This window comes from Mastomys coucha, unplaced genomic scaffold (assembly GCF_008632895.1).
Source record: "Mastomys coucha isolate ucsf_1 unplaced genomic scaffold, UCSF_Mcou_1 pScaffold21, whole genome shotgun sequence".
Classification (NCBI taxonomy): Eukaryota; Metazoa; Chordata; class Mammalia; order Rodentia; family Muridae; genus Mastomys; species Mastomys coucha.
Window position 1 is genome coordinate 65,234,239 of NW_022196904.1, and position 25,428 is coordinate 65,259,666.

Here is a 25,428-nt window from a genome sequence, read left to right on the forward strand (position 1 = left end):
TTCTCATACCAACCCCATCCATGCTAAGTCAGAGTCTCTGGGGATAGGGCCAAGCAGTACACTCAGATTCATGTTGGTGTCTGTGGGGGTGCACCTGCACTTGAGTGTGCATATGCACAGAGGACAACCTCTGATGTCACTCTTTAAGGACTGTTCCCCTCTTCCTTGATGTGAGTCTCTTCATCACCAGAAACTTCACAACTAGACTAGGTTGGCTGACCATCAATACCACGGATCCTCCTGTCTCCATCTCCTAGTAGTGGGATTATTAGCAAACCACTTCATCCAGCTAAGTTGGGTCCTGGGGATAGAACCTAGGACCTCATGCTTGTCGAGTAAGCACCTCACTGCCAGACATTGCCCCAGACTCTATTCCAGGTGGTTCTAATGAACAAGAAAATTTTAAGAATTATTCATTGATCTATTTTCTTTTAGCACCAAGAACTCCACATTGAAGAAATAATGGTTATGTATCCAGCAAATATATTTCCCAGCATGCTCTACATCAAAGAAAAGCAAAGATGTTCATGTTTATAACTGAGAGGGGCCTTCAATAGAGCAAATTTGAAAGAGCCCGGTTCAACTAGAAGGTTTAGTCCACAAAAAGAGACAGCATCATCCTAGGCCTTACTATACAGTCGTAGCACATGGTACCTGGGCCACATCATTCGAAGTCTATGTATGAAAGAATAAAAGAGTTATAGAAGGGATTCCATCACTTTAGGAATGCAGAAGAGACATGAGTGAGGGGTAACGTGATCTCTAACCTCGGTGCCTAGAGATTCACTCGTGTTTATTTTCATTGTTTTGTCATGAGCCAATAGCCAGGGAACCCAAAGAGTGGATTATTACATAATCTCAAGCTCACGTGCTACAAATTTCAGAACCAGGACACCTCTTTCACTAATTAGTTTTAATAAAACAAAAGATCAAAAATCAGCATCAAGAGATCCCACAACACAGTTGAGACTGTTCAAAGTATCAACTCCCAAACAAGCCATCATAAAATACACCATGAACTGTGAACAGTCTTGCTCAATGAGGAAACAGCTCTTCTCTTTAGTCCTCTATAGATGCCACTGGGAGTCCCTCGGGGGCGGGAGGTGGAAGAAAAGAGAGAAAGAAAAAATGGATGGCTCAGAATGTTGTACATTATACCCCAGTGACCTGCCAAAGGGACTGTTTTTAAAGACACACTTGTCTCACCAGGAATGACAGCAAATTATGAAGCACTCAGGCACCATGGCCAGATAATCCTTCAAGAGAGAGGCTACAGACCATAGCTGCATCCCTCTCACAACCCATGTGATGGATGGATGGGAAGTGCCCTTGGTTGGTTAGGCAGTCAGTTTAAGGAGCCATAAATGTAATGGAGAGAAGACAGAGCTTAGAAACCAAGTACAGTTAACCTAAAATGGCTGCAGCCACTCCTATGCTTAAAAAATTAACCAGATTTTAAGTTTACAAGATATATCTGGCTGTAAATGTGGATTCTAACTGTCTTGTACATTTCTTGAGTGGTAGCTGTGCACTGAGGTCTGTTATCCCATTAAAGAATACTGTTATGAGGGATACATAACCACAGATTTATACAATTCTCTCATGATCCTAGCCAATGCATTCCATATCACAAGAAAATGGAAAAAGACATTACAGCTATATTACAGAAAGTTTCTCGTTATCAACAGAGCTTTGTCAGTTAATTTCTACAAAACATCAAGAGAAGCATTAATACATTCTGTATGTTTATATATATTTATATTTGGGGGAATCAGGGTATCACATCAGACTGGATGCATCTTCCTTCCCTGTACAGAAAGTAACGGTGGTGTAAATAAAGCGGCAGGGGCCAGAGAAGCAGAGTAAACATGTTAGCCACACTTGAAGATGGGAAGGTCTCAAAAATTTCACTGTTTCATGCTGCTGACTTATATTCCAGAGGACTAGGGAAAGATGGCTTGATCTATTCTGGGATCTAAGCACTTCCACAAAACCGAGAAAACACTCATCGTAGCCATTAGTTTGGTCTGGATTTGGGGAGGTTTCTAATACGCGAAGGTTAGCACTTCACAGCTCTTGTGTGTGCTGCAAATAATGTGAACAAACCAGTTCTTAAAGTCAGAAGCTCCCCTGGCCCAGGCAAGAGCAGCTCACCTGGCAGGAACTCCTAGCTTCCTATCTCTGCCATTGCAGAGGGTACTGATGAACAAAAGCCGCTCCCTCGGCATGGCCTCCAGACTGCTCACACCTGCCAGAGCAGCGTGCCCCGACTCCCTCTCCCCTTCCATTTCCACATTCAAGTTCCCACCTGGATCTCAGGAAAAGCTTTCTTGGAGCAATGAAGAACTGAATGTATCTCATGCCTTCTACTTCCTAATGTGCATGCTAATGACCTGTTTCAAAAGCCCTGAGCCAGCACACAGAGCATAAGTTTCTCAAAGGTCCTAAACGCTGTAATAAATGTACATTGTGTTTTCCTTTGAAATCAAACAGGAAGACTCACATTTTGAAGAACTGTGGTTACATTTCCCCAACCTTAGTCAGTTACCTGTGGTTTTTTTTTTTTTTCTCGAAAAAAAAAAAGAGTGCAAGCAGCCATTTAAAAAAATAAAAATAAAAAAATACTGTCTTCCTGTTCTTTCTGGGTAAACAGCATCAAACGACCTAAGGACCTGAGTTTCACGAAAGACCAACAGAGGAGAGAAAAGTAAATGCCCTACCAAGTTGAACAAAAGTTCCCAGGTAAAGGAAATGGCATGTGGCCTGCCAAGTGCGTCCTCCTGACAGCAAGCATTGAAATAGTCTTAACAGGTCACCCATTTGCACCAAGTTTCCTGAGACCTCGAATGAAGAGTTCTCCCCAAATATGACTAAAATGTTGGCAATGTTAGCAGCTACCATTTGTGAGGGGGAAACCTCAAAACTTTTATATACAAACTTAGTTTACATAATACCCATCCTCAAGTTTCTCTGACTAGAGCAAAACCATAATAAATATCATTCTTAATGTATCACCTCTTTGTTGTGCAAAGTTCAGGATGCTTGGGAAGAAAAGTCAGTCTATATACATTTTGCTTAAATATCGGGTTTTTCTTTATCAGAGTATCTTCAATACTACTGTGCCAGTTTTCAAAGGGAAAATATAATCCTACAAATATGTAGTCTGTTCTCTGAGCCCAGGATGTGTTGACCCCACTCCCAGCTATGGCAATCTGCTAGATCACTGGGCTCCGAGAAGCTACAAGGCGGAGCTTAAGTGTTTCTGGTCCTTAACTTCAGTATGAAATGCAAATAATTTTTTGCACCTCATTTAGAGAAGCATATACTCCTTGCTTATTGTGTTTGTTTACTGGAGCATCCTCCCCCTGCCTTGAGTCAAGAGACCTGAAGCTAAGCACACAGCTCTGGGATCCTAAGGATGATCTGAGCGACCCCTAATCAATCACCTGAGTTAAGAAATGCATAAACAACTGAAGTGGGTCCTAAACTAGGGATCACAAAGTCCATTTCTCCTTCTGAGCTGTCCGTGGTATCCTGTGGACAGTGAGAGGCAGGAGGTGTGACTGTGCTGGAGTGTCCTGAAAAAGTTCTTCCCATCTGCCTTTTCCGGGTGGGTTGTTCACATCAGAACTTGCTCTCGGGTCTCTGGCAATCGAAGGGCAATCAGGCCACCACCAACCAGAGAAGCAGCAGCCAGAAGGATAGGGACCACTTTGGTTATCCCAACAAAAGAAGCGAAGATAGTGTTTCCCAGGATGGCGCCAAATTTGCACAGTCCATTGAGGATGCCAAAGGCCGTGGCCCTGCAAAAGGAGAGGACAGGAAAGGATTCTGAAATTCTGGGCCTGGCTAGATGAGTGGCAGCATATTCTTTCCTTATTGTAAGTGGAGGAGCTGGGGGACTGAGCTTCTTATCTAAATATAAAGACATTTTCACTTTAGCCAATCCTGGAAATACTGAATGAAATAAAGATATAGGGATATATGTAGGGATAATGGCTACTCTTAACATTTTGGATTGCCTTCAAACTTCTTTATCTTCCCAAGACTGCCTCTAATTAAAATAGCTACAAGTGGTACTTGCTTACAGAAAAATATCAAAAAAAGAAAGCTGCATGCAAAATAAAGTGTGAGCACACTCTCTTGTGGTAAAGACTGCTAGTTCACCCTGCAATGCAGGTTCCCAAGTGTAAGACTACATTTCCCAGAGTCCCTTGCTGCTGGCTGTGTGAGTGTGACTTAGTTTCAGCCAATGAGGCAGAAATGTACTTGAGAAATTCCCTGAGAGAGGTTATGAGCAGACTTCTACTCTCTCTTCCTTTATTTTTTTCCCCTTTGTCTTACCTCCTGCCACAGAGATGGTCCGTGGTGGGGTTCAGGCAAGGGAGGATAAAAACATAGGAAACTAAAACTTCCACTCAGGCTGCCAATGAAGAGTCTTTGCAATGTCAAACCTCCCATGCTTGTTTGGAGTTTCTGCCATCCATAGCAGAATCCAGTACCAGTTATTATCCCTAGATTACACATCAGTGATAAACTTCATGAACCACACAGCCTGTCCTGTACAGAGCACGACTATACGCACGACTGTATAGAGCAGCATTTCTCACTCTATAGGAGTCACAGGACCCTTTCATAAGGGTCACCTAAAACCATCAGAAAACACAGATGTTTATATTACAATTCATAACAGTAGCAAAATTACAGTTGTAAATTAAAAATGAAAGTAATTTTATGGTTGGGGGTCACCACAACATGAGGAACTATATCGAAGGGTCACAGTGTTACGAAAGTTGAGAACCACTGGTATATAGGGACAGTATTCTCAAGGTGACCATCCCTGGGCTGCAGTTAAAACATTTCTTTTTTATATCAAAAGTTTAAAATGTTGGCATATATTTGCGGTTAGAGATTGGGTTCTGTTCTCTATACCTGAGCAGCATGGTTGGCTTATAAGCTCCAGCCCCAACCCTAGCCAGTCTGTGTTTGCTTTGTCGTTTTCTATTTCCATATGCTTCCTTTTCTAAATAAAATTTAAAATGATTTTCCAACATTCTGGGGGAGGGGAAGCCTCACTGAATTTTGAATGGACTATTGTAATTGGGAAGAATTAAAGGAAACTTGACATTTTTATAAGAGTAAACTATCATGTCCACAATGACGCATGTCTTGGTTTCTTTTTTAATTTCTTCTTTTATATTGTAGCAGATATTTATGGTTTTACTCATGTTTCAGGTTGGTTTGTAGATATTTTATCATTTCTGCTATTATCAGATTATTTCAATTGCATTTTAACATTTTTTGATATGGCTAACATGTAGACGTTCTAAGGTCATTTCCTTTTTTTTTTTCCTGATGACCTATTGTTTCTAAGTGTCTCTTCATTTCACTTTCCTAAATTTCCTACCTGTAAAACCATACCTCATTCAACAATCACCACTATCCTGTTCCATACTATTTGTAAAAGTTAGCATTCTTTGACTCAGAAAAGAGGCCTCAAACAAGGTACACTAGCCAACCAAAGCCCAGAAGCTCTGTCATTGGCTTTGGGAATATCACTAAATACTTTTCAGAACTCAGTTTACCCATCCTCCATACCATGTCCATTCCTCATGAGCACTTACCCACTGTACATATAGTTCAATATCCCCTTCATGTAGAGAAATACCTACTGGGTAATCTTAACCTACTGCTTTTAAACAAAGAGTAAACCCTGGCATCCCCAGACCACTCTGCCTCCATCCACCTTCTCTTCCTCCCTGTTGAGCCCCACCCCATCCATGTAGTTCCAAATCTTCAGGTTTTCTCCTTAGTTCCTATTGGCAGGCTTGGGCTCAGTTGACATGAGGATTGCATGATACAGAAGGCTCTAGTCACTCTTACACCCCCGGTGAGACAGCTTGCTCTTATCCTCTGGTTCTTTTCACTCACTCAATCCTATCAAACCCAACCCTACCCAGGCCCAGGCTGCTCTCATCGTCCTGAAGAGAAAGTAAGATGCCCAGGAGACATTTGGAACACGGACTCCAAGAAGGGCAAGACCATGTGTGGTCCAAGATTCAGCAGGAGGTGGGCTTCTGAGCAAAGCAATTCAAGCAAGTTCTAGAGGAAAACCCCAGGGAAGAACTGACCTCTGGTTGGTGGGATACAGCTCCACTGTGATCACATCCAGAGCATTCCAGGCTGCGATGCTGGTCCCACAGAACAGGCATTGCCAGCCAATCATTGCAGACTCACTGTTGCCAAAAAACAGGAAGAAGCAGCAGACTGCAGAGATGAGCATGGAGCCACCTGTGGAGACAAGACGAAGGTGGAAAGAAACAGAAAGCCTGTGGTGTCCTGGAGTCTGCTCCCCAGAGGATTTGCCCATGCCCCAATCTCAAGGGCTCAGCTGAAGTAACATGTCACTTGAGTTACTAGGTCCAACTTCCACTTGGGAAGAGCACAAATGGAACAAATAAACTCATACATATTTTAAATGCAAGTATATACAATGGAAAAGTAAATATTGACATGTACACATGGAAAGAGTGGGTATACACTGGGTAGTGGTGGTGCACTCCTTTAATCCCAGCACTTAGGAGGCAGAGGCAGGCGGATTTCTGAGTTCTAGGCCAGCCTGGTCTACAGAGTGAGTTCCAGGACAGCCAGGGATATACAGAGAAACCATGTCTTGAAAAACAAAACAAAACAAAACAAACAAGCAAAAAAGAGTGGATAGACATTTATATACAACTCAAATTTAAGATATTAAGGTTTAACTGCTTTTTTAAAGAAAAGTAAAATATAAATTAAGAATCAGAGCTCATATAGCTTATATTCCAATGTGAACACATTTGTGTGTGGGCTACAAAGGGAAAATTCCAGAAGGGCAGTTCTTCTGCTTCTCCACCTATGACCTGATCTGGTTTGAATTTTAAATGCCTCCCCAAAACATGTATGTTGGATGAAGGGTTATCCACAAGGCAGCCATACTCAGAAGTAGAGCCTCTGGGGGCCTCTGGCCTCATGAATGGATTAATCATTTGTGGATTCATCATTTAATAGTGTCTGAGGGAAGAGCTTTTTAATAAAAGTAGGCCACCATGAGGTGAGCAGCTTTGTACTGTCCCATTCTCCCTGCCATGATTTCTGCCTCAACACAAACACTGAAACAACGGAGGCAAAAGGCCGTGAACCAAAATCTCTCAAGTCAGGAAAATAAATACGTCTTCCTTCTAAGTGTAAAGTCTGGGGCGTTTGTCATAGCAACAGAAATAGGACTAATACATCCTCATCTCCACCACAGAGATCTCGCTGCCCTCACAGAACCTTCTGCAACCCCCTGAGAAGCTGGGAACTATTATCGCTATGATGGGAAGAGAGGGCTGGGACTGCTCAGTGACCACCCTCCCATTTTAGAAGCTCCATCTTTGGCAATGGCTAGGTCCCTCCAGGACCACAGCTCCTTCCAGGTTATTCTTCCACTACTGTTTGAGACCCCACTGGGCTCTGGGAATACTGTTTTCTCCCCTGGTTCCTGACACCATAGGATGACAGCTGCCTCCCACTTTTGCCAGTATCTGAGAGTCTTGCCTCCATCATTTGTCCCATCCTTGGCCACATGTATAAACTGTCCATCAACAATGTTTTTTTCACTATAGCCTTCAGGGTAAACTCTCTGACTAGGAATCCCACTGGCAGAGATGGTAATAAGAGACCCCATTTTATTTTTTGTTTTGTTTTGTTTTATTAGATATTCTGTGTTATTAGATATATTCTTTATTTACATATCAAATGTTATCCCCTTTCCTGGTTCCCCCACTGAAAACCTCCTATCCCCTCCCCTCTCCCCCTGCTCATCAACACACCCACTCCTGCTTCCTGGCCCTGGCATACCCCTACACTGGGGCATAGAGACTTCACAGGACCAAGGGCCTCTCCTCCCATTGATAACTGACAAGGCTATCCTATGCTACATATTCAGCTGGAGCCATGGGTCCCTCTATGTGTACTCTTTGCTTGGTGGTTTAGTCCCTGGGGGCTCTGGGGGTACTGATTAGTTCATATTGTTGTTCCTCCTATGGGGCTGCAAACCCCTTCAGCTCCTTGAGTCCTTTCTCTAGTTCCTTCATTGGGGACCCTGTGCTCAGTTCAATGGTTGGCTGAGAGCATCCACCTCTGTATTTGTCAGGCACTGGTAGAGCCCCTCAGGAGACAGCTATATCCGACGTCTGAGACCCCATTTTAAAAACAGCTATAGCAAACCCTTTCCAAACCCAAGAAGTCCACCCAGGAGAGCTTGGGAAGTCTTGGGTTGGTTCTGGTCATGACTGAGTAGGCTGCAGGCCTGAAAGGGTCTGGAATCATGTGGGGATGGGGACAAAGGAAAGAAAGCCAAAGCACCGAGTCCCAGTAAATAAGTGGCTGAGCTTCCCACCACCATCAGGGCAATGGGAACAAGCATCCTCCTTGCCTGGAATGCAAATGCTTTTCTGACTCTATCAAGAAATGCCTTCCTGATGGGATCTCACCCTGGAATAACACAGGGACTCGGGGCTGTAAGAGCTGTGGGAAGTGTAAGCCTGGCTAAGGAGCTAGGGAATGATTACTATCCACCCAGATACCACCTCCTCTTCAAAGGGGCATGGCTGTAAGCAGACACTCGAAGCTCTTTCTAACAGCCAGGAGGGAAGTACAGGGGAAGGAAACTGGCATAAGAGTCCTGAGAGCAACTCCCTCCAAACACATGCTCTGCTCCGAGAGACCAATGTGAGGCTTAGCTAATAAATTCTGACTAATAAAACACCATTGTCAAATTATGCTATGGCCAAGGAGCTTCCTCAAGTCTGTGTTAATTGCTCCTACAATAGATGTACATGGTCCACTGCCCCTTCATTTTCATAATCACGATTCCTCTTCTAATTAAAAGGTCTGAGTTCAAGTTCAAGCTTCACCACTTTCTATCTGCATGGATCTGAAAAGGTCCTTTACCCACTCCTGCAGTGTCTCATTTTCCAATCTGTAAAATGTTAATATCAATAATACCCACCCCGTGGAGTTTACAAAATGCTTGGAACACAGCCTGGCGGACAAGGATCCCATTGCTAGTTAAATGAAATCTCTAGTGTGTGTCTGTCTCTCTCAATCCATCTTTGGTTCTTTAAACATGAGGATGTTGATGGTCTCAATTACTGTTATATTCCCACAGCTTCCTCCACAGTCTGGTGCACAGTAAGGACTGTATAAATAAGTGTTTATTAAATGAATAAATGAGTGTGTAACTAACAGCTTCATTATGAAAACTTCTACTCTGCCCTTAACAAGAAATGACTTCTCCCAGAAGAGAGACCTGAGGAGTATCAGGACAAAGCTGTAACAGCCAGGCTGCTCTGAGGGGCACAGACAAAGCTGCTTCAGAGCAGGTCTCTCCATCCCATGGTGACATGGTGGAAGGGGAGCTTCACGGAGCATCTAGTGCTCATTATGAACTGAGGATATTATAGCGGCTCAACATTCCAACATTTCCAGAAAGACCCAGAGACTTTCTGTAAAGATTAGGGGTGCAGAGACTGAACGCTCTCTCTCTCTCTCTCTCTCTCTCTCTCTCTCTCTCTCTCTCTCTCTCTCTCTGTGTGTGTGTGTGTGTGTGTGTGTGTGTGTGTGTCTGTATCACTCAAGAGTTTCCTGACAAGGACACTTTGCCCTAACAGAAGCAGCTCAGTCTGCAGTACCCATGAGACAATTTCCCATCTTTCTAATAAGGTACCAGAGCCAAGATCACAGGCACATCTTGTGTTCATCATTCTGAATATTCATTTCCTAGTTACAGTAATAATATCAAGTACAATCCACATGCCAAAGAAGGTTTCTTCCCACCAAAACTTGACTTGTTTTTTCTTCTCCAATAAAATGACAATGTGATTGATTTTGTTTCCCTTTGTGTTCTAACACTGGAAAATTTAGTATTCATTTCCTCAATCAACAACATCCTGAAGGCAGATCTTTAATGGCTTCTTTATTAATGTGCCTCCCTCCTAGTTTCTTGGCACTGCTCTTGGCTCACATTTAGAGCACTCTCACTGACCCTCATGTACACATTTCACTTCTATTGACTCCTCGCAATGCTGTGTTTCAGTATCCAGTGGTGCACGTTCTGCTGGAAGGAGGCAAGGCAGATGTGAATATAGCTGCCACTCCAAGAACCTACAACACACTGAGTGTTATAAGATATTTAGGCTATACTATATTTAACCCTCACAAAATTCTCCCAGTTATTATTCCTCCTATTATTAGGAAACCAAAACCCAGAGAAAGACATATGTTTAAAATCAAGTGGCTGTATGTGCAAAGATATTGACAAGAGTCTGTCCAACAAAGACTAAGCTAATTATCTTCAATTTAAAATATTTTTTTATTTATTCACCTATTCGTTCATGATTTTGTACACACATCATAGAATTTTATCAAGTCTTCTAGCCCCTCTCACGTTCACTATTAAACAACAGAAAGTCGCTATCAAATAAGAAAAAATAATATGATTGGCCTTAACCCATCAAACTATCATTAAATAATATATATTTGCCATCATAATGCTATGAAGCAGGTATGGTAGATCCGTTACCATCATTATGAGAGTGCTAATAGAACACTCTAGACGTGATGAAGAGCCCCTTCCCTGGGCTCGAAGCCTTTATATGAAGCCCTGGGGCTCTGTAAGTGTACCTCCTTGGTTTGACACAGCAGATACTGCATTACCACGTGCAACACTTCTTTAAGAGAAGGAAACAAGCTGTTGTGGCCAGGATACCCAAATGTTCCATCATGAGCAACTTACCAATCATCTTGAGTCTTCCGATTCTGTCCATGAGCAGGGCAGAAATTATGTTCCCAGGCAAGACAGACAGGCTGCCGAGGAAGCTCACTAGGTAAATCAGAAAATCATTGTCCTCTTCAAAGTCCATGTGGCAGCCCTCCTTCTGCCCCAGAAAGGTGGAATTGATAAACCGACAGTCAATGAACTTGTGTTTGTAGAGGTCTGAAGAGAGAAAGAAGCCTCGGTTTATGTGAGGAGATGGGAGCTGGGTAAAGAAAAGCAGACGCGTAGATTTCCTCTTTATGGTGTGACCTCAAAAGTCACAGTGATATGTGTCCAAAAATGTAATAATCTGATCAAGCGACTAGAACAAAGAGAAATGAGACTAATTCCAATTTTAGAGACAATTTTACATGTATATGTTTGTGTGGTGTATATGTGTGCATGTGTGCTCACATGTGTGGGGGCATATACATGTGTACACATGCATATTGAGACCTGAAGCTGTTGGATATCCTTCTCAATCACTCTCCATTTCACCTATTGAGGTAGGGTCCTTCACTGAAACTGGAGCTCACTTATCCCTGCTGGTCTAGCTAGCTCACTCGCCCTGGGGATCCGCCTGTCTCTGCCACTCTAGTGCTGGGATTACACACATCATCCACACCTGCTCAGTCTTCCTGAGGATATGAACTCCAGTCCTCACATGTATGTAGTAAGCACATTATCCAAACCCATCTTCCCAGGCCCAGACAATCCAGACTGTCCCAATAATGTGACCCAGGGGGCCAGGCAATGGCTGAGACACTCCTCTGAGGTAACCTATCTTAGAGAGAAGAATGTAAGAATTGGGGTTAGGGACTGGCAAAATAGTAAAGTGCCATCTGAGAAAGGTTGAAGGCCTGAGTTTGATCCCCAGAACCTACATAAAATGCTGAGCATGGTGGCACAAGATTGTAATCCCTGTGCTGAAAAGATGGGAACAAATACATTGCTGAGATGCGTCACTCAGCCAGTCTAGCCTGACTGAAGAGCTTCGTGTCCAGGTAAGAGACCCTGCCTCAAAACACAAGGCGGAGAGCAACTGAGGACCAACACCCAGGTTTGACTTCTGGCATACAAAGAGACATGCATGGGCCCCCAAGAGCCCCCCACACACACACACACAAACTGTACATACACATGAATTAGGCCCAGCCTGAACTGTCTACTTCAGAGCCCAGGCAGTATCTTATTCAAAACCCCAAACTTTCTCAAAGGAAAAAAAAAACTACTTGCCCTGAAAACAATTCACATCTTCTAACACTATCAAAGAGCAACTTTTCTACTAGAAAGAATGCTAACTAGGGAAATCGAGGTTGGGATGGCTGACTGTATCATGAACACTTACTTTCCTGAGCATCTACCTTACCTATACAACCAAAGGTGTACAGGGGCTGGGCTCAGATGGTAACATGCCTGCCCCAGAAGCCTGTGGTCCCCAACCCCCTGTGTAAAAGAAGGCCCCAAGTATAGTAGCATGATCCTATAATCCTAGATTTGGGAAAGTGGCCACAGGAGGATGTCCAGGGCTTACTGTCCAGGTAGTCCAACTGAGTCAGGGAGCTCCAGGGTCAGTGAAAGATGCTGTCTCAAAATGTAACGTGAAGTGATTGAAAGCTACTCAGTATCAATCTCTAGCTTCCATATGTGCACACACACAGACACACACATACACGCACACATGCACACCCACACACATGCACACGCACACCCACACACATGCACACACACACAGACACACACATACACGCACACATGCACACCCACACACATGCACACACACATACACACACACACACACACACACACACATACAATTGAAAGCAAACACCTGACTATGGCCTTTGCTTCTCCCAGTAATGACATTTCCCAACTGCAAACACTGGTGCACACCTGTGTTGAGTATACAAAGAAAGAGGCATCATTTGAACTTGAAAGAATAAAAGCATTTTTAATGACAATGGAACTTCTGGAATCCGTTCTTTTTTTAAGGCAAAGCTAAGATGAAATTCAGGAAGGTATGTCTAGTAACAGATTATTAGAGACCAGATAGTAAAACTTCTGAGGCTGGGAACATGAGGAGAAAAAGGTGTTGTATAAACTATCTGTTGACCACAAGGAGGAAGCAAAAACATGAAGCAAGAAGCCCAGCGCCAAGAGATTTTTGAACCATGTAATTGAGAAATGGATTCAAACTCCATCTCCTTGCTAGCTGTGGCCTCGATCAATTGCTTAAGTCTGTTTGCTCAGCTCTAAGGCAGGGATAATCAGAATGCATTTCTCCACTGAGACCCTGGTGGGGAGGGCTCTGGTAATACTCAGGGAGCTCCCTCGTGCCCCAGCTGTGCTGAGAGGTCATTAAGCCATGATGAGCACACTCCAAGTAGCAAGAGTGGTGGAGCAGTAGAGCTCTGTGCTTTGATTTTAATCCTGAAAATCTGAAACAGCGTGATTCTAAAACATTCCCTGTGTCTTGCCTTATGCACTGATCTGTACAGAGGTAACAATTCCCTTTTGATTTATAACTGGTTTTTAATTGTGCAAGTTTTAGATTATGCACTGTCTCAAGGAATGAATCCAGGGTGGAAAACGCAGCCCTCCCAGAATGCTGATTTTATGAATTGTAATGTTGTATAGCATCGGTCTCATACAGATGAGGACATTTGGCCAGAATTTTTGCTTCAACTTAAATGATGAAAAAAACTGAGGTATAGACTAAGGAAATGCCAGAATGGTACCTATTGCATGCCCTCCCTAGGGGTAGAAGCCATTTCTCTCCCACTAAAGCTGACACTGATGGCCGTGAATCCCTTCACTCCTGCTTCAGCTCTGACTATGGGTTTTGCTTCAAAGCCCCAGCCCCCATTCCTCCCAGAATGCCCTTCTTCTTACCTGTGTTGTAGAAGGTGGTTGATTCGATGGTGCAGTTCTTGAAATAAGTATCTGTGGATGTCACATCTTCAAAATAGCATTTGTCAAAGAAAGTGTCCTCAAAGAGGACATGCTTAAAGTACATCTTTATGAACCTGTGAGGAAGACAGAGTCCTTAAGTAAAGTGTCCCAGGGAAAGAAGAATGCTTGTGACCAGATGGAAAGCACAGAAGGACAAAAATCAAGAACTGCGTGGCAAAGGCTGCCGAACATGATTGCAAGCCAGACCACTGCCCCATTTTTGCAGCTGTGTTTCTATTGCTGGCAATAGGCTCTGGGGCTGTGGAAGACAGCATCTGGTCCAGGTGTGCATGGAAGAGCCTGTGTCCACGGCATAGCTCCCAAATTCCAATCCAGGGGCCTTCCCATCAGAGTGACAGAAATGTGGAAAGCATGAAATGGAGATACCACCAACATCTCACTTTCCCATGAGCCTTGAACCCATGCAGATCTCCAGGCTAGAACTGCATGTGGACAGATAAGCACCGTTCTGCACAGAATGTAATCAACACAGTTTCTTGGGAGAATAGTTTCACAAAATTTAACTTGTACATTTCCTTTGATCTAGAAATTATCTTACATGTATTTGCTCATATATTAAAAAAGATACATGCTGGTCTTCGTAACAACATTGCCTATAATAGCAATAGATTGCTACATACATTCAACTACAGGTATATATATGTGCATACCTGCAAGCTAGATAAACAACAGACAGATACTATACAGGCAGATCTATATGTATTCCTATGGAACAATATTTAAGATATGCCAAATGAGCTAAGTATGATGGCACTCTTGTAACCTCAGTTCATGGGGAGGTTGAAACAAGAGGATTGCCTTGAGTTTGGGACTACCTAGTGAGTTCCTAGAGAGCCTGGGCTACAAGCAGACCTCTGTCCAGGAGGGAAAGTAGAATGGGAGGGAGGAAGAAAAGAAAGGACTGATATATTAAGTAAAAAATTAAATCAAAATATAATATAGAGTTGATAGGATATGATACATGTTTTCAAATACATCTTCAGAGTTATACCACAAAATGAAAAGTAATTGTGGGACCTGGAATTGGTATAATAAGGATAGAAATTGGATCAGCTTAATTTTCACTTTAGACCAAGGATATATGGGTGTTGCTGTTATTGTTGTTTTGGTTTTTGTTTGTTTTCACTTAAAAACATCCCATTAATAATAAATGGGCAAAGCATCCAGATAGTTATGAGGTGCAGCCACATTGGGAAGCCGCTTAGCACAGCTCCGACTCCCCGTCAACTATGAAAGAAAGTTCCTTCTCAGCATGTCTATCTCCTCCACTGTAGCCAGGTCAGAGGTCTACGCTGGAAGATAAGTTCTCACTCGTGAACCATCACAGGCCACTTGTTCCTTCATACATTTGCACAGTCAGCCTTTAGTTAACCATTTCAGAGCATGGTATTAGTACTCACAGATACTACGTCCCTTCTTGTAAGTAGAGAGAAAAGCCATGTTCCCCACCCTTCAATCTATGAGATGGAAAAATGTGATGCTTTAAGCAAAGTAGACCACTGACAGATACTGGAATCAGGGACAGAGCAACACAGGGCGCTGAGGGTCATTGCTCCTCTTCAGCACCCAAGATGATGCACTTTCTGGCCATGTGTAACAGCCAATGTTCCATTGTGCACTGCTCAGAGCCTAACCTAGCGACACTCATCATTAGCTTCTGCAAAGGGACCTCCCTCCCCAAAAGTGATTGTCACAGTGATAGCCACTGTCCACTTCATCAGAATAAAATAGGAAACTGTTGTTAAACATTTAGTCTCATTGCTGGACATGGTGGTGAGCACCTGTGATACCAGCACTGGGAGTCCTGTGGCAGGAAGATCATCAGTTCAAGGTAAGCCTAGGATATATAGTGAGACCTCATCTCAAGCACACACATAAACACACACACACACACACACACACACACACACACGCATGCATGCACACATATATGTATATGTCATACTCATCTCAGGCAGAAATCAGATTATTATACTTTAAAGCTTGCTATAATTATTGGTTTAGAAAATAAAAATACTTTGTGGAGGAGAGATTGCAGATGATCGCAGTAGGCCTGGAAGTGAAACATATACCAATGAGAGTGAAAACGGGGGTCAGATTGACTTTGTCAACCTAGATCAAGTCTGATGCCAGGTGGTTTATTCCCAACAAATTGAAACAGTATAATTTGAAAGTTTCCTAGTGTGATACAATCTCAGGTGCACGATGAAGTATAATTGCATCAAAACTACCTGTACTAGGTTAACATCCCAGGGAAAATATGGCCCGGTCTCCGTCATACAGATAGCATAAAGGTCATTTGAGCTACTAACCCCTTCTGGTCTTGGTTTTGAGAGCTCAGGGAGCCCCTGACTATGAGGGTCATTTACATTATCTTTAGCCCTGCTTGTAACAGCTCTATATGGCCTGGACCACAGATAAAACAGATCACCAGGCTATTAATCACTTCCAATTCTCAGTTTTCTGGGTGGAAGAAAAGGTTTTAAATCCTGCATGCTTACAATTCCTAGTTCCTCTGGAGCTCTGTAGGCACAAGGCCTTTCATGCTATGTTCCCAACAACTTTGAATCATTTTTCTTAAGCACCCATTTGGATGGACATTTAAATTCAAGCTTACAGAATCTGTCATTAACTTTCCAGTTTCTATAGAAAAACTAACTGGGACATGGAGGCTAATACCTATCAACCCAGCACTAAGGAGGCTGAATGAAGTAAGAGAATAGTTATAAGTTAGAGGCCAGCCTTAGTTACAGAGTGAGACCCTATGACAGGGGCCGGGGGCAAGAATTAGGTGGAACTTGCCTATAATCCCAGCATCCCAGCATCCCAGCATCCCAGCATCCCAGTATCTCAGCATCCCAGCAATCCAGCATCCCAACATCCCAGCATCCCAGCATTCCAGCATCTCAGCATCCCAGCATTTGGGAGGCACAGGCAGGAAAATCAGGAATTCAAGTCACCCTCAGGTAGGAATCTGTGGCCAGCTTGGCTTATTCAAGACTGTGTCACAGAGGGGAAAGACATGGGGAGAGTAGGAGAGGGAAGGAGAAGAGAGAAACAGAAAACTAATTGGGACATTTTAATATAGAAAGATTCCTGTGGTTTCAAATATTGTACACCAGATGTATTTACATAGGACAGCTATTCTTGTCTCAGTGCCTCTCTTAAGATACCCTTCTCTTTAATATAATAATGGGCTGATGACATGGCCTTCAGAGGTATTTTAATATTCTTCCAAGGGTAGCTAAGAAAGCTGAGACAAAAATCAAAAATGAATCTGACACAGGCAGACCTTAAAATGTGTCTCCAAGTGGCTTATAAAAAGCCAGCGTTATAAGGAAAAAGATGAAAGGAGAAAAGACCAACCCATTTTATGAGTCTCTCCATAAATCATCTCTTCCAATAACTAACTTATACACTGAGTCATCTCAAGATTCCTCATTTGGAAGGTTCGTAGGCTGAAAGCAACAAGACCAAAAAACCCAGATGTAGTGGTACCCACCTTCAATCCCAGAGTATTATGGTTTGGGGACAGCCTGGGATCTATAATGAGATCTTGTCTCTAAGTACAATGATGAGGTTGGGGAGTGAGTTAACAAAAGACAACATATCTTTTATTCCTTTAAGGAAAGAGAAGCCATTAGCAATGTGGAGTCTGGGACAAAATTATTATGACAACTTTCCTGAATCCAATAGGCTCCAGTGGATAGTTCCAAATCTGTGATTATATGGGCATCCCTGGTTAAACCAGTGAGTGACGAACACAGCAGAAAGACTTGTGAACATGTAAAGAAGGGTTGTCAGGGGTGAGAGGGAGGTAAACAAGGCAGAGGGGAGAGTGGTCTGAATGCATTGCAATTTATGCATGTGTGAAATTGTCAAAGAACAAGGTTAAATAATAAATTTTAGAAAAGAATCATTATTGGGATACTCTATTTCAGTCACTCTCAGACTCAACGCTTTGTCCACTGAGGGATAAAAAGGACACCAGACTCATACCAATGTAGTCCTCATCTTTGTGGACTGATGGTGTCACCATCATGAGACTGACTCTACAGAAAGAGTTGATGATTATAATTGACTGTCATTATTGCCAGGACAGAGGCTAGACTATCCAGTCACCACCCAGGCTCAGAAAAAACTGCAGTCAAGCAGACAGAAAGACTGTAAGTGCTTGAGGATCTGGAAGAATGCCGTGAAATGCTGTCTAAGGGGCATGGCAGGGCCGTTGCGCTCATGAACTAAGAGCAGCCATGATTACTGCCACAAGAGCAAGCTGATATATGCCAGCATAGATGTGAGAGAGGCTCTTGAGGCTGTACAGCAGCTAAGGAGCTGTTGGTAATTGGCTGCTGGAGGAGGGAGAGTCATTTGTCTTCAGGAGTATGCCCTGCCCGCTGATAGGCTGTCCTTCAGGAGTATGCCCCGCCCGCTGATAGGCTGTCCTTCAGGAGTATGCCCCGCCCGCTGATAGGCTGTCCTTCAGGAGTATGCCCTGCCCGCTGATAGGCTATCCATGCTGTGGTGGATGGTCCCACACCCATGTACATACATGGAACACTTTTGACTTAATGGACTATGTAACAAAAGCGAGGAGGAGGGAGACGAAGGTGAAAAGGGGGAGTATTAGGGGAGCCTAGGAGGTAGTATGGGGGAAATTACAGTTGGGTATGATCAAAATTCAGTATACACATATAGGAAATTGTCAAAAATGAATGAAAAATATTCTTTTTGAAAAAAATGCATTTGATAGACTCATCAGGACATGTGTCATAACAAAAAGGAGTTGCTGAAATTATACATAATTCAAAAGAGATTACCAAAATGGAAACACAGAGAAAAAATAAAGACAGAAAAGAATATCTAAAACTACAAAAGGAATACAGGACAGTCTAATATAGGTAGCATTCATAATTCAAGATAGACAAGGAACAGAATTTGTCAGAAGTACTTGAGATAATGGTGAATAATTGTCCCAAAGAATATGAAAACAAAACAATAACCTGAAAAGTTCACAAAGGAAGTCCCAGAAGAAGTACAAAAAGAGAAGGAAGAAGTACAAAAAGAGAAGGAAGAAGCGTCGTACACACAAACAGATAAGCAACAAATAAAAGGTCAGGTGTAGGGCCTTGCCTTTAATGCTAGCACTTGGAACACAGATATCTGTGAGGTCAAAGCTGCCCTGGTCTACATCATAGTGACCTCAAGACAACTAGGGCTGCAGTGTGAGACACTGTCTTGGAGGGGAGGGAGGAAGAAAATATTGAAAGGAGGAAGATTTTTAAAATCACATCAGATAGACCAACCGACAGACAGACAGACAGATAAAACTGCAGCAGGAACCATTGAGATGGCTCAGAGAGTAAAGGCTCTTACCATACAACTTAAGGACCTGTGTTTAATCTCCAGAATCCACATAAAAGTGGGAGAAGAAAACTAACTCCACCAAGTGGTCGTGGCACACATATGTCCCCCAACACACATCTCACACACATGCACACATACACACTTAACATGTACATAGAAACATTTTATTTAAAATATGGAACAGTAGTTCTCTTTCTAATGCTGCAAACCCCCCTTTAATATAATTCCTTATGTGGTGGTGACCTCCAACCATAAAATTATTTTCATTGCTACTTCATAAATGTAATTTTGCTTCTGTTATGAATGATAATGTAAATATGTTTTTCTGATGGCCTTATGACCCCTGTGAAAAGGTCATTTGACCCCAAGGGGGTTGAGACCCACAGGTTGGTTCGCAATCATTGGTTGAGAACCACTTAGAGGAAGCAGAGTTTTCATGTGAACATATCTAAGCAAGACCCTTCCCACTCAGGAATTTTACCTTTAGTTATACTAACAAGAAGAACTCTTTTTCATAAGAATAATTATTTTGCAACATTATTGTAATGGTGAACAATTGTCACCTAAATGGTCACCAAGAGAACAGATAGATAGTAGCATATGCATGAAATGAAATTCAAGTTAAAAACAATGAGTTGTGTAGCTACGTTAACCATCACCATAGCTTTAGCTACCTGAATAGGTCCTGCAAAGAAAGGACCCAGACAGAGAAGAGGTCCACAAGCCCAGCCCTCCCCATGGGAGCTGAAGGCAGTTGATGGCCATAGGTGACAGAAAGGCACTGTCCTTAGTGATGTAGCCTCTGTGATTGATCACACTCCCATGGACAGTTCTGTGCACATGCCCGGGTTAAACCCAGTGAGTCATCATGCAAAAACAAAATCAAAATGAAAAGACATGAAACTAGAATTGAGACTTGGAAGGAGGGGAGTGTTGGTGGGAGTCAGAGGGGTAAGGGATGGAGGGAGATGAATGTGCCTGGGATCTATTTTGTACATTTATGAAATTGTCACAGAATAAATGAAAAGTTTGATCCTAAACACAAAGCAAGTTGTATAATCACTAGCAGGTGCAAAGCGAGGAATGGAGGTACACAGTTGTAATCCCAGCAGGAGGGGGGAGCAGGAAGAACAAGGATTCAAGAGCTCATCAGCTACAAGGCAAGTTTGAGACCAGCCTGGCCTACACAAGGCTCTGTCTCAGAAAAACAATAGTAATAACAATTAATATATATTATATATTTAGCTGAAACTTGAAACATACAGAAGACAACTGTGCAGTGCTTACAGATATAGAATTATACTGGAAAATACACAGAAGCATACACAAATGTATAGCACCAACTTCTCACAATGGGGATCATCTCCTACAGAGGAATAGTATCAAGAATTCAACTCAAGGACTGAAGAGCGTAGCTTAGGGCCGTCATTCTCAACCTTCCTAACGCTGCAACCCCTTAATACAGCTCCTCATGTGCCAACCCCCATCATACAATTATATCCTTGATACTTCAGAACTGAAACTTTGCTTCTGTTCTGAATCGCAATGTAAATATCTGATGTGTAGGATATCTAATATGCAACCCCCAAAGGGACCGCAGGTTGAGAATTGTTGTTCTATGGGAAAGTACATGCTTCACGTGTGAGAGGTGCTGGGATCAACTCCAAGCAGCTTCTCTTCACCAGGAGGAAACAGGATTAACAAAATGAAGGCTTAAAACCTAAGCTAATGTCCTAGAGGTTATGGTTTATAAGGCTGAGTACCCCAAATAGTGTTGTCTGCATTATTCCCTGGTCTCTCAAAGTACAGAATATTCCACCATAAGAAGAAAAGAAGGCAATAGTTCTTCAAAGGTGATAGGATTACAGAACCAACAATGAAGAAAACTCTTAGGAGCTCAGGTAGGCACAAAATAAGCCTCCAATAACCAACAGGGTTCTTAGGTATTTGCAGTCATGTGTTCAAACCTTTTATTGGGAGAAAGAAATCCTGTTTTCAGTGCCCATCAAAAATACAAAATGCCCAGAAAGACTACCAAGAAAAACGTACACATGACCCACATAAAGCAAGAAATTGTACTGAGAAATTTTACCACATAATCTAAAATGTGTGTTCTGTATCTGAACTGTAACCTTCAAATGTAGGCTGTGAGACTGGACAGCCCAGTATATTCCAGCAACTGCCTATGATCATCTCCTACTGTTGGCATTTGCAAGGGACTTTGCTGTACTGAAATTAGCCACAATTAGTGTTAAAAACCACATCTTTTTTAATGTGCTACTGAAAGGGGCCCTGGTGGTATGGTGACCTTTCACAAGGGGCATGGGATCCGCCTCTGCTCATTGCCAGATTCTCCCTTCCCCCTCTGCTCTCTGTGCTTCCAGCCATGCTCTGGACCTTATTTAAAGGTAAATCTCACGAGCCTCTACTCGCAGCTGACCTTTAATGGAAGCCCTGTTGACTTCATATGACTTTTAATAAAGAGCCTTTTTATTCCTCAATGGCAAGTCATGTCTGTGAATGGAGATGCAGTCCCACTGCAGACACAACCCCGAGGGTTCAGAGTACAGCCTTGACTTCCCTTCTGCTAGGAAGAAAAATGGAAATCAGGTCATGACTTCCAGGTCCTAAACTTTCACAAACAGGAATCGGGCACCTCTCCCTGGTATCCTTCCCTAGGCTAACCCATCCACTAACCCATCCACAAGTCAGTGCTGCCAAATGACAGTCTCCTTTCAAAGGGCACATCAATTAGTTAGCTACTTAGGTAATACACACTCAGATGGGAGCCCAGTCTTCCTTTTAATTACTAGTAAGGCTAACCTAGCCTGGCATTTTGGCTAAGAGTTTAAATTTTAATTTAATCCTTTGCCTTTCTAGCACTTTGAAAAAAAATCATGAACTCTGAGGCAAACTCTATATTGGAGTGGAGAGGCATCATGTCCCATAAAGTGCACCAGTGGCTGATCTCTTGGGGTGGGGCAAAAACTGATCTGGGCACTTTGATTTCTTCTTGAGGCCATGGGACTAGGTTTCTCAGAAGGATGAGGATTGACCTTCAATGGGACTTACATTACATGGAGGAAGTCTGAGGCCCTTCTACAGAGTCATTTCCTCCATGTGTTTTAGTCAGTAAAATAAGTCACTTTCATCTACATTTTAAAGCAGCAGCATGGACATGATGTTACAGAGGGCACAAAGAATGTTAAGGATCAACAGTTTGGGGCTTTGAAAGAAAAGGTATTGTTACATCTTTGCCACCAGGTGGCAGCATAACACAAGAAGACAAGCATGGTGTAGTTTCAATTTCATCCATGAAGACAGATACATTTTGAATTCAATAGGCTTCAGAGGGGACATTATGTACTCCCGTGACAGTGCTAATTTTATGATAATGTAGTGAATAGGGAGTTAATGACATTGTCAGTGATGTGTCTAAGCCATAGCAATCTCCAGAAATCCCACATAATTCTATGGTCACCCACACACCACTTAATTCAGTGACCTTACTAGGTCCAGTTCCAGAGGGGAACTTCAAGGGGCCCATGCTGTCTTGAAGAAAAAGATGACATGGAGCTTATCTTATCTAATGTCCTGCCTCCATCCATTACTTCACCTCCAGGGGGCAGCCTCATAGAGGGAATTCAGCAGTCTAAACTATCCACATTATTTGTCCAGCAAGGAGGGTGATGAGCCAAATGGACTGAGCAACCTCACAAAGACCTAGGCAGAACTTTTCTAAAATCCACTGGTTTCTCCCCTAAGGACAAGGTTCCCACTGACCAAAGAACATACTGGTCTACCTTCTGAGGAAGAATATATGAAGAATAACAAAAGGTAGTTTCATAATAGCAGAGAGAAGCTTCTAGAATCAGAGGAAAAACTCAACAACCAGGCCACAGATTGTTTTTCAGAGACCTCAGCACTAAAAGCTGTGGATCCTTTATTTCCCGGTGCAGTGGAAAAGCCTGTGGTCCCTCACACAGTTGACAGCCACACTCTAGGAGCTTGCTAAGCACAAGTCGAGCTCAAAAGAGGACATGCTCTGCCTAGTGGCACCTGATGGAATGTGGCTTTCTGTTTCCTTTCATCAAAGATTGAAGTTCTCAGGAAAGACGGGCCCATTGTTTACCCTCCACCAAATGTCACGTCATCTTATAAATCAGGACAGGAGGGGAACCTGAGGGGTTGGTGCAATACAGATTCAGCCATGAGGGGACTATAGTATCTCTAGCAGCCAGAGTGGGTTGTGAAGGCCACTATATCCTTGGAGTTCACCCTTAGTACATTGAACTCTCAGCATCCCAATGCTCTCTTCCAAGGGAACCCCCGGTGACTGGAACCCAGATCCAAGGCAAGCCCATGGCCACACACTTACTTATCATTCACGAGCTTCCCATGTTGGTGGATCTGGTTTTCCATGGTGAAGTTGATGGTGGCACCACGCACATGCTCCCCAAAGAATACCTTCATTTTAGACTTATACTCTTCATCCTGGAAGTACCGGATCATGTCAGGGAACCACACTGTCAAGCCATAGTAACTGCAAGAGAGAAGGCAGAGAATCTAAGGAGCCTCCAGGCTGGCTTATTCTTTCAGCAGTAGAATCTGCATCCATGACTTAATGTAGATCACAATTAATGTAGTAATCTGGTTCATTATTAGAGAATAGAATACAAAATTCATCACATTGACACATCTAAAAGACAGAAGAAAATGATATTCTGAAATGCACTTGAAAGCTCACTTATTAAACAACAACAACAATAAAAACTACCAGTAGATTAGGGACTGGTGGACACTTTTCCAACCTATAGAAAACACATCTTAACTCAAAAGCCAGAACTGTAGTAAAAAGGGACATGCTAAAGATATTCCCACTAGTGTAAGAACCAAGACCACAGGCCCATCACCGCTGACTTGGGAGCACTTAGACAACCTGGGTAGATGAAAGGCAGAAAACAGGAAGGGGCTGAGCACATAGCTCAGTGGATAAAGTGCTCACTATGCAAGGTTGAGGGGTGGCATTCAGATCCCCAGCACCAGGATAAATCATAGGTAGACAAGATGGCCTGGAGAGGTGAAGACAGGGAATCCCAGAGCAAGCTGGCTAGCTAGACTAACCAAGTCAGCAAGATCCAGGTTCAATGACACCCTGCCTCAGTAAATAATAATGTAGGAACAATAATCTGGGGAGATACCTAACTTTCAGTGTCTGGCTTATGTGCATATGAGCACATGCACACACACACAAAGAGAGAGACGGAGAGAGGGGGAGAGAAGGGGGAAATACACATATACACACCACATTTACACATGAAACATAGAAATATAAACATTATTTTAAAAAGCTCTCTTTTTGAATGATATAAATTATACCCCAAACCCTAAGATCTTAAGTCAAAGCAACAGATATCAGACTGAAAGCAAAGATGCTCTGTTCTATTGATAGCAAGAAAAGCACATGTGGAGAAGAGCTTACTGGGGCCTAAAAATATTTCTGATGGCTTATCTCTTTTGACCCTTGAATGCCACTTCCAGGAATCTAGTTCACTGACAAAGCAGCCCCAGTGCAACCAGGCCACAGATTGTTTCAGGAATCTCTGCACTAAAAGCTGTGGATCCTTTATTTCCTGGTGCAATTGCATAGCCCACGGTCTAGGCGCTGTGGCACTGTTTCCAACAGCAAAGATCTGGAAACTCCCAGAAAGTCTTGCAAAGGAGTGATGATGAGTGATGGATGAGGTAGTGTGGGATACTACTCAGACATAGTATTCCTCTTCAAGGAAGGAAAAAAGGCCCACATACGTTAGGACATGCTGATAATCCCAGCATGGAGCAGGAGACAGGAGGATCAGTGATTCAAGGAAGGCATCAGCTTTATAGTGAATTTCCAGTCTTCCTGGGTTACATGAACTCTATCTCAAAACAAGGGAAAAAAGGAAAGAAGGAGGGAGGGAGGAAAACTAAAACCTTAGTTGATTGGTGTGGATAGATACTCAGAATATATCATTGAATACAAGCAAATGCAGAGTGTTTTTCCTTGAATAAGACAAGGAGAACGAAGCATCTGCATATATAAATAGACTTTGGATAACAGTTACATATGTACATAGGCTATGGGAACATCTGGATATAAACATAGATCTTGGGAAAGAGCTACATATATTCACGAACCTTAGGAAACACCTGCATATACAGACTTTGGGAAACAGTTTCCATATATACATATACATATATATATATATATA

General features: G+C 42.7%; 1 protein-coding gene across 7 annotated transcripts in view; it reads right to left on the reverse strand.

Annotated features, from left to right (window-relative positions):
- Positions 1 to 466: 466 nt before the first annotated feature.
- Positions 467 to 25,428, reverse strand: part of Sv2b (synaptic vesicle glycoprotein 2B) — a 189,570-nt gene continuing 164,608 nt past the window's right edge. For 6 of the 7 annotated variants that reach the window (XM_031387002.1, XM_031387003.1, XM_031387004.1 and 3 more), the window contains 5 exons: positions 23,556 to 23,720; positions 13,730 to 13,863; positions 10,817 to 11,017; positions 6,132 to 6,291; positions 467 to 3,803 (listed from right to left, as the gene is read on the reverse strand). In XM_031387002.1, coding sequence (XP_031242862.1) covers positions 3,620 to 3,803; positions 6,132 to 6,291; positions 10,817 to 11,017; positions 13,730 to 13,863; positions 23,556 to 23,720 — 844 coding nt within the window. In that variant the 3' untranslated portion in view covers positions 467 to 3,619. Of the gene's footprint in view, positions 3,804 to 6,131; positions 6,292 to 10,539; positions 11,018 to 13,729; positions 13,864 to 23,555; positions 23,721 to 25,428 lie in introns of those variants that run through there. The other variant, XM_031387007.1, reaches the window with a different exon arrangement.